At 45.3% G+C, this 14,367-nt stretch overlaps 1 protein-coding gene across 4 annotated transcripts in view; it reads left to right on the forward strand.

The window, feature by feature from the left end:
- The window catches only part of DDX11 (DEAD/H-box helicase 11), a 176,640-nt gene that overhangs the window by 116,232 nt on the left and 46,041 nt on the right, over positions 1–14,367 (forward strand). For all 4 annotated transcript variants that reach the window (XM_068277660.1, XM_068277657.1, XM_068277658.1 and 1 more), the window contains exons 12-13: positions 3,370–3,449; positions 7,146–7,190. In XM_068277660.1, the coding sequence (XP_068133761.1) occupies positions 3,370–3,449; positions 7,146–7,190 (125 nt within the window). The remainder of the gene's footprint in view (positions 1–3,369; positions 3,450–7,145; positions 7,191–14,367) is intronic.

The following is a 14,367-nucleotide window of genomic DNA, read 5'->3' on the forward strand; positions in this document are numbered from 1 at the left end:
GGTGGTCTCAGCGGGTGTCCTAGCTGCAGTGTGCTGGGATTTTGGCCAGGGGTTAATGGTGGCGGAATTCCAGCCATTGTGGCCTCAGCAGTTTTCCCAGGCATATTCTCTCTGCAAATGCTCCAAGACTGCCAGCCAAAGGCAGCGGGCACCCCTTCTTCAACACCTTAACTTGGGAATAGTGCATTCCACTGACTCGGGACCTGGTGCCAATGAAAGCCAAGACTCTCTGCTTTCTAACAATGGTTCTTGCCACGGGAGTAAAGAGATTTTTACCAGGAGGCTGCCAAACTCTGGATGAAATAATATGAAAGTACCCATTTTTTTCCTTACTTATTCAAATTGGAGCACCACTGATTAAATTAAGGGAGCACTAAAGAAAGCCCGATGACATTCTACTTCTTCTTTATTTGTTCATTTAATAGCAGCAGAAAAGATTGCTCGGTATACTATAAGTCAGAAGCTATGTGCAGAGAATTCATCTTCTGGGTTGGAACAGAGCTTTTGAAGAGGCTCTGTTGACAGCTGAGGAGCTGTCAGATATTCTAAAGGGACATTTCTGATTTTTTTTTTTTTTTTTTTTTTTTTTTTTTTACACAGAGTATATTATGAATGTATTTTGTTGCTATTCCAAGATTGACTATATGAGTAGCAGAATTACATATATTTTTGCTTATACAAACTTTAGTTAACTGAGAATCTGGAATTAATGTCTAGAGTCAAATACTGAAAATGTATTACTGAGGCATAAAAAACTCAGAGAGGAGTCTAGACCATACATGTCAAACTCTGTCCGACGGGCCAAATTTGGCCCTCAGAGCCCTTAAATGTGGCCCTGAAACGATTTCCCCACTTTGCATTATGTATGGCCCAGTCTAGACCGCCAGGGAAGCTATACTGAAGGTGAAGCCCTAGATAACCAGGAAAGCCATATGGGGAGGTAGGGGGAAAGCACTACACCAGGGAACTGTATAGGGGAGGGAGGATCACTAGACACCAGAGAACTTTATAAGGGAGGAAGGTGACCAGTAGACATTGAGGTTAGCCTGCGACTAGGTCCCAGTGTACAGTCTCAGCCCATGACTCATTCCCAGTGTACAATTTTGGCCCACTTTGTATTTGAGTTTGGCACCCCTGGACTAGACAAGGCATGGGCAAACTTGGCCCTCCAGCTGTTAAGGAACTACAAATCCCACAATGCATTTGCCTTTATGAGTCATGACTGTGGCTGTCAGACTCCTGCAATGCATTGTGGGACTTGTTGTTCCTCAATAGCTGGAGGGCCAAGTTTGCCCATGCCTGGTCTAGACTCATCTCTGAGTTTTGTATTTGATTACAGTTTAGTCAGTGAATAGAGCTGTGATTACCAGAAGACAAACAATGAGGAAGGAGAGGAGAAATGGACTGAGCTCAGGTCACTCTCATTTTCATGAGTTCATGAAACAATGATTTTTGAACATTTTAAATCTGACATACGCTCTGTTTTTGTTGTGCAGGAGGAAGGGAAAAAGTATAAAAAAATAAGAATCTATCCGTACACTTTAAAGTGGACCTGAACTCTTGCACAGGACAAAAGGAAAACCTGTAGAAATTCACCCTGTATGTATTTAGAGAGCTTAGCCTGTCTAATTTGCCCTCTTCTGGGACTAAGCACAATCTGTAATTTACACCCTTAGTTGGGTCAGCTGACTGCCACAGCAGAGAGGTAATTGTTAGACACAGGATTCTAACAGTATGTCTGCTTTCATGAAAGTAGGAAGTAGAAACACTGTAACAATTTATTTTAGCATTCGAATCCGCTGTAACAAGAAAATGTTTTTCTGTAAAGGTTATTATGCTGTTGCTTATCTTTTAGAGCAGAGAGGAAGTTCCGAGTTCAGCTTCGCTTTAAAGTGAAGGCATCCATGTACTGTAGGTATATAACAATTCTTTAAACAAAAGCGGAATTGTTTAAAGAACTATTATATTGGATTAATAAATAGATTTTTACCAGGAGGCTGCAATCTTCAGCAGATTCGATCATGGTGATTAAATCTGCCAGGGAATGTCTCACTGTGAATGGTCACCTTTTACAGATAGGTGCATAGATACCACTTGGTTGTTTGTTGGTGGAGGAACCTTTCTCGTCATCCGTATATACTACCTGCTAACACCATAGTGAGGAACACCTCTGATGCGCAGATATGTGGCTACAGTACTTTAAAGGATAACGAGTCGTAATGAAAGAGTGTCCCTTTCCTTACCTGAGCTTCTTCCACCTCCTGTAGTCTTGTAGGTCCCTCGCTGTCCTCCCAGTCCTCTTCCTTGATCCGCTGTGCAGTCTGGTAAAGTCTTGCGACTTAGCTAAGTCTTACACTACTGTGCATGCGCAAACCCAGCAGCGCACCTCCTTGATTGCGCTCCTGTGACCGGGAGAGTTTTCCGCATACGTAGCTACAGGTGTTAACAAACTGCACGTGCACAAAACACTACAGCAGTACAATCAAGAAGGCACGCTGCTGGGTATGTGCAGTAGTGCGTCACTTATCTCACTTTACCAGGCCGCACAGCTGATCAAGGAAGGGGACAGTGAGGGACCTCACTACGGCCTGGAAAGCAACGGGAGCTGGAAGAAGCACCAGGTAAGTAAAAGAACACTCTTTCATTACGACTTGTGTATGCTTTAAATTGATCTGGTACACTGTTTTTTCATATCACGTAAAATATATGCAAAAAGTTCTGTAGGCACAAATCTATGTATCCTTTAAAGCTTACCTGGAGTGACATATTACACGATGAGATATTCTGTGTATCCTTTAAAGATTACCCGAAGTGACGTTACTCAATGAGATAAACATGGGTACATATAGTACCAGTTCTGCTAAGAGCTTTCCTTTTGTTTCTCTTTTTATTTTGATTAATTGCAAGGGTTAATTAACCAGTGCTTTATCTATCCAAGTGTGCCATGGAAACTGGCAGCTCTCCTGAATATTAAAAGCCAAAGCAGGGTGCAAACACTCCTAATAACTGGATAGTGCTGAAAAGATCAAGCATGCAATACTTTGTGTGGCAGTTGAATAAACCAGATTTTAGAGCACACTGATATGGCTATTTACAGTTTACACTTAGTTGCCTGGCATCTGCACCAATACTAAGTTCAGGCAGTGACCACATTAGTAGGATGGGGAGGAATTAGTAGTCAAGCTAACAGTGGAGTCCTATGGGGACTCGGCAGAGCTCAGTGGAGTCTCATTTCTGACAGCCGTCAGTGCTGCCGAGGTAGTAAAGATGCAGACTACACAGACTTTCATAAAGAAAGGTAGGGACAAAATACAGGGGCACTTTAAAGCTGTGCTCCTACCTCATCTGTGTCTTTCCTCTGTTTCACAGGACTCGTCTCAAAGCAAAAAATCTGATGTATATAAAGCAGATACTGTTTCTGCTGGAGAAGTTTGTGGTGGCCCTAGGAGGTGAGTGTCTCTGGTGACTTTATATGGATCTCATTAAGGATGACTGGTATTGATTTTAGAAGTGCAGATAAGGAGGAGAATGGGAATGTCACAGTATACCTTGAGGCTGGTTTCACACTACAAATTGGCGTTAGTACATGGTGTTTCCTGTCTGGCATTCGGGTAAGCAGGAAGTGAGCGCGCTCGCGGTCACTTCCTGCTTTTGGGTATTCTGAAGTGCACAGAAGCATGTTGTAAAAATACACTCCTGCGCATGCGCATTGCGATATCACGACGCCAACTAAAGCAGTCTGCATTGCCGTAGACCAGGGGTCTCAAACTCAATTTACCTGGGGGCCGCAGGAGGCAAAGTCAGGATGAGGCTGGGCCGCATAAGAGATTTCATAATCGGCAGCTCCCGCTCCCACCCCCAATTGCATTGATTTTTATTTCAAAATCAAATTCACATTGAAGCGAACTATTTGGCCTATTTTACCTTATAGTTCGCTTCAGTGCTCCCATTACAAGTGATCTGCCATGTCCCCGCGGCAAAACAAGGGCTGCAGAGCCCCCAAATCGCCCAGGGGGCAATCCGCCAGCATTTCCTGGAAGGGGCAGAGCTTTCAGCTTCAGCTCTGCCCCTCCTGATGTCAATCGAGGCGCCGCCTCTGCCTGCCCCTCTCACTCTTCCTTCACAGAGAGGGGCGGGGAGAGGCGGCGATCCGTGCGGCGATTGACGTCAGGAGGGCAGAGCTGAAGCTGAAAGCTCTGCCCCTTCCAGGAAATGCTGGTGGATTGCCCCCGGGCGGTTTGGGGGCTCGGCAGCCCTCGTTTAGCGGCGCGGATGCGGCGGATTACTTGGGAGCACTGAAGCGAACTATAAGGAAGCTTTTGCCGGCGCGGGCCACAAAATATTGTATCGAGGGCCATTTGCGGGCCGCCAGTTTGAGACCCCTGCCGTAGATTATCATGAATTTCGGGTCGGCGCAGGTTGCCGCAGGAGCCACATGGTAACATAGGTATGCGCTAGCGTTAAATTGGGCACTTCCAGCTAAGCGTACCGCTACATGGGAAGTATGAACTTCCCCATACGCTTTTATTAGGCTGCGGTAGCAGTGCGGCAATAGATAAGTGTATGGTGCCTTTTTTTTTGAAGAGAGAGGCAGACAGGGGAGATATCTAGGAAGAGTATAATTCTTGGAATTGGTACAATCATGCTTTTAGAATCCTCCCCCATCCTACACAGGATTACGGTATTATGAATAGTAGCGTTATATTCTGGCCTTCCACATATGGCTGTGAATCCTTTGCTGCATCTTCTCCATATGGTTCCTCGCTGCTCATTAGTAAATGATTGGAGCCTTGCTATAGAAGACAAGCTGGGAACAGTTATCAGCAGCAGACCCCATTTAGCTGCCTTACAGCCTGGCACCGATAGCCTGGCAAGAGCATTGCTCATCTCCTAGCGCTCAGAGCTGCACCGTGAACGCAGGGACGTGTTCTGGAATACTCTGATCCTTTGCAGCATGTTGTCAGAGCAGAAGTGACAGATGGGAAGTTCTGGAAAGCGTCATGTTTAAAACTGTGAAGGCTGCCATTTGTGACGGCTCCATATTGCAGTACTGGGGCCCGCCATGGATAGAGAGAGGCAGATCACTGAGGATATAAAGGAAGAAACATTCTCCCCGACTTCTAGCAATGTGAACATCACAGCAGGGAAGATGCATTGAACTGGAGAAGATCTAAGGAAAGGAGGATTCCTTGGCTTGAAAAAGCTACAGACGTTACCAAGCAAACTGACCTTTTTATTCCTCTGTAGGTTCTACCCAGTAGATGTACTGAAACCTACGTGTTAAAGTAAACTTGTATCAAAAGTCTGCTTTATCACTTGCAGATCTAATGGGAGATTATAAGATCTGTGTCTGTTTCAAGTCGTGTTTGTGTGTCTCAGGTGTGTGTGTCTGCCTGTCGGTTCCAGGTGTGTGTGTCTCATGTGTTTGTAGGCATCTGTTCCAGATGTTTGTGTGTTTCCCAGGTGTGTGTGTGTGTGTCTGTCGGTTCCAGGTGTATCTGTATGTGTCTGTTCCATGTGTCTCTGTCTGTTTCAGGCGTGTGTGTCCCAGGTGTCTTTGTCTGTTCCAGGTGTTGGTCTGTTTTTTCTGTTCTAGGCTTGTGTGTGTCCCAGGCGTGTGTCTGTTTCAGGTGTCTGTCTGTCTGCTACAGGCATGTGTGTGTCCCAGGTGTGTTTGTTTGTTCCAGGCCAGGCGTGTGTCCCAGGTGTGTGTGAGTGTGTCTGTTCCAGGTGTGTGCCCCAGGCTTGTGTGAGTCTCTGTTCACACCTGCCTGGTGCACACACACACCTGGAACAGACACACATGCATGTATGTGGGAGACTCGCACATTGCTGAACCTGAAAGCTCGGCATGACAGCCACACAAGTGACATTTTTATTTCAAAGCACCAGTTCATGCATTTAATAGAACATTATTGTAAATTATGTGAACTTTTTTTGTTTGTTATTACTTGTAAAAGGTTACCGTTTTGGTACATTAAAACAAACAGCTGCAACATCCATAGATCCTCGGCAACCTATAGCAGTCAAGGCCGCCTCTGCCAAGGTTCTAGCATTGCAGAGGGATGCTATGTGTGTACAGTACCCTGTGTACAGCACCCTGCCCCAAACTGTCTCCCAAGGGATTCAGTCTCAATATCTGCGGGTAACAGTAATCCTATTCTTAGTTCCCCAGTCCTCTGTGATTGTAATGGGGATAGGAGTTTATTGTCATTATTATCTTTGTCCACCCATTACTTCAAGGGGCCATTCACATTTGTCAAAAAGGATGCATGATTCTGCGTTTACAGTTGTTATAGTGTATGAACCTTTCTGCACGTTTTCACAATTAATTTTTCTTTCAGCATTTCTATGCAAAATTTGACATTGCACTTTTTGGAATGTAGGAACAAAGTTAATTTTCATCAAAATCCATCTAATTTATGGTAACTAAAATCACATGCAAAAGAAAAAAAATTCTGCATCCCCTTTTAACTTGCATTGAAACACACATTTACACCCCAAAAAAAAAAAAACACACCTGTTGTCCAAATTTTTCCATGCAGAAAATTGCAAATGCAAATGTGAATAAAATACAATGTGATTCCTTTGAGATACAGTACATTACATCTGTGGCAAATGCAATTGCGCAAATCACCCGTGAATTTTAATAAGTATGACCCCTGCCCAAGTGTCTTGTGTCAAACTAGTCCTGGTTAAAAGACAACAGAAGTGAAGAGGGATATGGAGGCCGACATATTTATCTTTTAAACAATACCAGTTACCTGGCAGTCCTGCTGATCTGTTTGGCTGCAGTAGTGTCAGAACACCACCAGAAACAAGCATACAGCTAATCTTGATCTGACAGTAATGTCGGAAATGCCTGTTTTGCATATGCTTGTTCAGGGGCTATGGCTAAAAGTATTAGAGGCAGGGGATCAGCAGGACAGCCAGGCAACTGCTATTGCTTAAAAGTAAATAAATATGGCAGCCTCCATATACCTCTCTCTTCAGGTGTCCTTTAAAGATGTCTTGTCTAATTTGGCTAGCATTTTTCATGGATCTAGAATAGGAAATGATGGAAGTAATTTAGCTGTTCAGTGATTTGAGTATAGAAGGCTCCTTCTTTAGATGTGTCTCCATAAATGAGTTTCTTTTGTTTACAGGCAATATGAAACAGAATCCAAACTTTCAGAAAGTTTCTCAAGAAGGTGAGTAAGTGTGAGCAGTCTGAGCAGACAGATGTTACCTATTTCACTGGTTCACGGTCCCCCCCCCCCCCCCCCGCAAAAACCCCCCGCAAATGTGAACCGGGCCTTAGCTGAGCCCATAATAAGACAATAAAACAAAGTGAATGAGAGGTTCTAGTCAGTAAATATTCTTATATTTTTTTCTCCTTTTTGTTTCATTATAGCTTTATTAAAAAACAATTGCATAACAACAGGAAACATTAGACTCTGTAGTCTGCTAATTTGCAGAAATGCAAGTGTACAATTAATGCCTCATAGAACTCAGTACATCTATTCAGTACATGATGCTTAACAAATAACGACTTCCATTCAAGTCTTCGAGCACAGAATTAATCATCATAGTACAGTGTCTCTACCCAGAACTGTGCTCTGCACAATATATGGCAAATGACTGCTGTTGCAAAGTGTTTGTGAGGGAAATCCCACCAGTAACAGGAGGAAGCTTCTCCCCTTACCTTTTAAAGCACATCTTAAAGTGGTCTGAAACTCTGACATAACATTCAATAAAAATGTGTTTTCCTACTTTTTATTAATCATACAGTTATCATATTTGCTTTTGTGCACACGTAATATTTTCTGTTTACAAATTACAAGTTTCCAAAGTGTAGTTGTTCCTACCCTGAAAGCTGGCATTGTATTTTATTATTTTTCTATTATAACTGCTTTTTATTATATATTAAAATCTTCTAATGAGCTATTCTGAACACTATGTGTGCCTGAAGCAGAGACAGTTTCTCAGAGTGTTTGTTTACATTCCAGTGTTGATACATTTGTGTTTAACAAGTAAAAAATATTTTCTTATCTCCAGTTTGGATGCGGATTATAAGCTGACTAGCAGGAGAAAGTGCTTTGTTTAACCATTTCAGTGATGTTCTGCTAGAATTTTTTTCTGGGATAGCAACTTTCAAGCTGTGAGAAATCTTTTAGAGCAAAGTAGAAATGCTGACTTTCAGACCACTTTAAGTTAGAGGGATATGGAGCCTGCCTTATTTATTTAATATTAAGGTAATCATCTGCTTCTTCTACTTTTACCCATAGACCCAACAAGCATGCACATCAGATGGTATTAGAAAGCACAGCTCCCCTTACTTTAGTGATATACGCTAGGATACCTGCAACTGCTTAGAATTTAGGCATGGATTTGTCACTTTAGGTAGCCTTTAATCTTTTGTTTGTTTTTTTGTTTAACTATACAGTCAGTTTCTTTCAGCTTGGCTTTCTTCAGGTTTGTTTTAGCCACTTATGGGAGTGGCGACAGTATCTATGCTCTAGTATCTACGTCCCTTGATACTTCATCTTAGCTCCACTGGCATATATATATATATATATATATATATATATATATATACAGCTTTCTGCTCATGCCTGTTGCTCGCTTGTGCATGGGAACGTGTTCTCAAAGCCAATCAAAGTGCCTGTAATTCAATGATCACCGGAATGAGTGAGATGCCGTTGGTCATTGACAAAGTGAAAGTGAAAACACACACACAATACTTTCTCTGTACTGTTCACAGTACATTGAAATAAAGTGTGTGTGTGGGGGGGGAGAGAGGGGGGAACATTGAGTGGCCAAAAAGTAAAGAGACACCTATATACATTAAATTAAAATGAAATAAATCCCCCATTCATTCTTTACCACCCCCTCTCCCATAAATGCCAAAATAAAAGAAAGGGCTTAAAAAAAAACATAGGTAGTTACCTACAGGCACATAAGGGCTTTTAATTAGTGCGGGTTTTATCCATAGTAGCTCGTTTTATTTTAAAACTACTGTATAATGGCTGAAAACTGAGAAATAATGGATTTTTTCAATTTTTTCTTATTCCCATTCAAATGCATATAAAATAAAGTAATTCTTAGAAAAAAGTACCACCTATCTGCCATGCCCACGGGGATTGTAGAGCTCCTTCACATCAGCGCAGCTTGCTCTAGTGATGGGCTTCTAATGATCACACGATCATTAGAAGCCCATCACTAGAGGACATCGCCTGGAGGAAACAGAGGTCTGCAATCCCCGCGGGCATGGCGGATTAGGTAAGCAGCTGCAGCTACACACCTGGGGGGACCAGGAGAGAGAGCAGAGGCACACAGGGGGAGCTGGGCACACTGCATACACACGCAGGGACACAGGAGGAGGCATGGGAGAAACAGGACGACACATGGGGGAGATATGGAGGACACATGGGGCAGGCATGGGGACACAGGAGGACACATGGGGAAGACATGGGGGACACAGGACACATGGGGGACACAGGAGGACACCATTTGGGGAGAACATGTACAACACGCTTCTGGAATATGGACGCACCAGGTTTAGTATATCACTGTATCATTCTGGCATATTTGCAGTTTACAAACCACTTCCCTGCAGTAAAATCTTATCTCAAGCTGTCTCTTGCGGTTTCTTTTATGTATAAGTGCTTCAAAAAACAGGACAGTCTTCGACCCTAGTTGGGTTGAAGAGCTCAGAGAAGCTCTTTTGCTATGAGAACTGAAGTTTCTTATCTCTTCCTGTACTGGAAAACAACATGAGACTATTTTATTTGCTACCAATTAGTGTTGGGCGAACAGTGTCCGCCACTGTTCGGGTTCTGCAGAACATCACCCTGTTCGGGTGATGTTCGAGTTCGGCCGAACACCTGATGGTGTTCGGCCAAACCGTTCGGCCACATGTCCGAACTAAGAGTGCATGGCCGAACGTTCCCCGAACGTTCGGCTAGCGCTGTGATTGGCCGAACGGGTCACGTGGTTCGGACCCGAACGCGCTCTGATTGGCCGAACTGTCACGTGGTTCGGGTAAATAAATACCCGAACCACGTCATATCTCCGCCATTTGTCTGTGGGTTTAGCTTTCGGTAGGCAGGCAGGGTAGTTCGCGCTCCAGCCACGCTAGCCAGGGTCCCCCCAGTCATTGTGTCGCTGCTGGGAATAGTAGTACACCGCTCGCTCAGCCACACTATATAGCATTCTGTTTACTGCCACTCTGTGTACCTCGCTCAGCCACACTATATAGCATTCTGTTTACTGCCACTCTGTGTCTGCTGGGAATAGTAGTACACCGCTCGCTCAGCCACACTATATAGCATTCTGTTTACTGCCACTCTGTGTACCTCGCTCAGCCACACTATATAGCATTCTGTTTACTGCCACTCTGTGTCTGCTGGGAATAGTAGTACACCGCTCACCCGCCACTGTATAGCATTGTGCTCTGTGTCGCTGCTGGGAATAGTGGTACACCGCTCACCCGCCACTGTATAGCATTGTGCTCTGTGTCGCTGCTGGGAATAGTGGTACACCGCTCAGCCACACTATATAGCATTCTGTTTACTGTTCTGTGTCTGCTGGGAATAGTAGTACACCGCTCGCTCAGCCACACTATATAGCATTCTGTTTACTGCCACTCTGTGTACCTCGCTCAGCCACACTATATAGCATTCTGTTTACTGCCACTCTGTGTACCTCGCTCAGCCACACTATATAGCATTCTGTTTACTGCCACTCTGTGTCTGCTGGGAATAGTAGTACACCGCTCACCCGCCACTGTATAGCATTGTGCTCTGTGTCGCTGCTGGGAATAGTGGTACACCGATCACCCGCCACTGTATAGCATTGTGCTCTGTGTCGCTGCTGGGAATAGTGGTACACCGCTCAGCCACACTATATAGCATTCTGTTTACTGTTCTGTGTCTGCTGGGAATAGTAGTACACCGCTCGCTCAGCCACACCATATAGCATTCTGTTTACTGCCACTCTGTGTACCTCGCTCAGCCACACTATATAGCATTCTGTTTACTGCCACTCTGTGTCTGCTGGGAATAGTAGTACACCGCTCACCCGCCACTGTATAGCATTGTGCTCTGTGTCGCTGCTGGGAATAGTGGTACACCGCTCACCCGCCACTGTATAGCATTGTGCTCTGTGTCGCTGCTGGGAATAGTGGTACACCGCTCAGCCACACTATATAGCATTCTGTTTACTGTTCTGTGTCTGCTGGGAATAGTAGTACACCGCTCGCTCAGCCACACTATATAGCATTCTGTTTACTGCCACTCTGTGTACCTCGCTCAGCCACACTATATAGCATTCTGTTTACTGCCACTCTGTGTCTGCTGGGAATAGTAGTACACCGCTCACCCGCCACTGTATAGCATTGTGCTCTGTGTCGCTGCTGGGAATAGTGGTACACCGCTCAGCCACACTATATAGCATTCTGTTTACTGTTCTGTGTCTGCTGGGAATAGTAGTACACCGCTCGCTCAGCCACACTATATAGCATTCTGTTTACTGCCACTCTGTGTACCTCGCTCAGCCACACTATATAGCATTCCGTTTACTGCCACTCTGTGTCTGCTGGGAATAGTAGTACACTGCTCGCTCAGCCACACTATATAGCATTCTGTTTACTGCCACTCTGTGTACCTCGCTCAGCCACACTATATAGCATTCTGTTTACTGCCACTCTGTGTCTGCTGGGAATAGTAGTACACCGCTCGCTCAGCCACACTATATAACATTGTGTTTACTGTCACTCTGTGTACCTCGCTCAGCCACACTATATAGCATTGTGTTTACTGCCACTCTGTGTCTGCTGGGAACAGTACTACACCGCTCGCTCAGCCACACTATATAGCATTGTGTTTACTGCCACTCTGTGTACCTCGCTCAGCCACACTATATAGCATTGTGTTTACTGCCACTCTGTGTCTGCTGGAAACAGTAGTACACCGCTCGCTCAGCCACACTATATAGCATTGTGTTTACTGCCACTCTGTGTCTGCTGGGAACAGTAGTACACTGCCGCTCACTCAGTCACCCCATTACTATATAGCATTGCTGGGATCTGTAGTACTCTGCTCACCCACCCATACCATTGTACTGCCAGTCACTGTGTATATTGCTGGGATCTGTAGTACTTCACTCACCGTCAACCACTATATAGCATTGTGTACTCTGCCAGTCAGTGTGTATATTGCTGGGATCAGTAATACTCCACTCAACGTCAATCACTATATGAGCTCACCATGAGTTCCTCAGAGACCTCCGCTGTGAGCAGCACTCCCAACAACAGCAACAGCCAACGCCCCACGCAAGCTATAACATCCACCCCAGCAGCTAGTGGTCAGCAGCAGCCCTCCCCGGAGGAGAACGTTGTGTCCATCGGTCTGGCGCCAGAGCGATTATTGAGGGCTGCTATTGAGGAGATGATGGGGCCTGATGTGGAGGAGGAGGTCGGGCTCAGGCCAGCATCCCAAGTTAATGTTGAGGACGATGAGGGGTCTGTGTCTGGGGATGTTGGGGTGGCAGAGGTGGTGGGTGGGTCAGACTCAGGAGAAGAGTTGTATGATGAGGATGATGATCGGGACCATCTGTATGTGCCTCAGAGTCCGACCCCGGAAAACATGTTGTATCGTGTGTTTAGGTACTAAAATCTGCGTTCCCACTTCCCAGTACTGCCCGGGTCCACGGATCCATATAATTTTTTGGGCAGCACTATCAAACTGTGGTACTATGAGTGAGTTGCCATGGTCCTTCTGTGCTGTCACACTCACCGTTTGTCTGCAGATGGATTGTTCAACACAGCTACGCCATCTGACATGTAGTCCTTGACCATCTTCTCCAGGCGATTGGTGTTGGAGGACGTGGAACTGCCCGATTGCTGTTCTGTGGGCTGCTGCATGGGTGTCAGAAAATGTTCCCACTCCGAGGACACTGCCAATACCATTCCCTTTTGGGCACTAGCAGCAGCTTGTGTTCTTTGCTGCCCTCCTGGTCCTCCTGGGTTTCCTGAAGTCAGTCTGTCGGCGTTCAACTGGCTAGAGAAGGAGGAGGATGTCAATCTCCTCTCTAAAGTCTCCATCCTCAAGGGCCTGCTGGAATTGTTTCATTTTTGACCTGTCTGACACTTTCTTCAATCAGTTTTTTAACATTGTGTTTGTATAAACTGGGTATAAACCCAGTAATTGGTGTTGTCCAGAATAATGAATAATAATGAATAGTGAATAATGCGCGGGCCGCGTTCAATGCAGTCTAGCATGAATTGAGCCATGTGTGCCAGAGAATCCTGCCAGACTCCTCTGTCTTCATGTTCTTGTGAGCGTTGTGATTGTTGTGATGCACCATATTCGTCACCAGCATCACTTTCTTCCTCTTCCTCTGTCCATTCCCGCTAAATTGTGGAAGTCCAACGTGCACCGCTCTGTCCCTCGGCAGTGGGGGCATCCAATTCCTGCTCCAACTCCAGCTGTTCCTCGTCCTGTTCTTTGTCATAGCTGGGACCAGCGTTTCCTGAGGCAGGTTGCCTGATGTTGGTATCATCACGCTGATCGTTTTCATCTTCAGATTCCCCCATCATCATGCCAGCGGTTTCCATCTTCAACATTGATTTCTTCAGTAAACACAGCAGTGGTATTGTAATGCTGACTGTAGAGTTGTCACTGCTCAGTCACAAGCAACGTGGATTGCTCAAAATTTTGGAGGACTTGGCAGAGATCCAACATGGTGGCCCAATCAGATCCACAGAAGCTTGGTAGCTAGCTGCTGGAATGCGCCTCGGCACTGCGCAAAAGCGTGCTAGCATGTGCAGCGTAGAATTCCAGCGCGTAGGGAGGGACATCACCCAGCGAGCGATGATGCGCTAGATTGAAGCGCTTCTGCATCTCTTGGTGAGTCCTTCAGAAGCGGTACTGGGCTTTTAAAAATGTTTTTTTTTTTTTCCTTCAACAGAAGATTTGCCACGTTGGAGTGAGGAGGACGCCGCCGACCCCGACACCAAGCTGAACCCCGGCGAACTCCAAGCAGAGGATCTTCAGGAACCCTCAAGGCTTTGAGCAAGCTGAGGAGGATCAGCAGTCCCGACGAGACCTCTCCTCATATGTGACTGTGTGCAGTGGAGTAGAGCTCCCCAGAACAACCTCTCACTTGTCACTGGTCACTTTGTCATTTTGTCACTTTGTCATTTTGTCACTTTGTCATTTTGTCAGTCACTTTGTCACTGGTCACTTTGTCACTTTTCACTTTGTCACTTGGTCACTTGTCACTTGGTCACTTGTCCAGATGATCTCGGTACACCTCCTGCGATTCAAATTCCTGCACACATTGCTCTGGGATTTGGGTGTGATGAATGATGCATCTAACTGGCCA

This window comes from Hyperolius riggenbachi, chromosome 3 (assembly GCF_040937935.1).
Source record: "Hyperolius riggenbachi isolate aHypRig1 chromosome 3, aHypRig1.pri, whole genome shotgun sequence".
NCBI lineage: Eukaryota > Metazoa > Chordata > Amphibia > Anura > Hyperoliidae > Hyperolius > Hyperolius riggenbachi.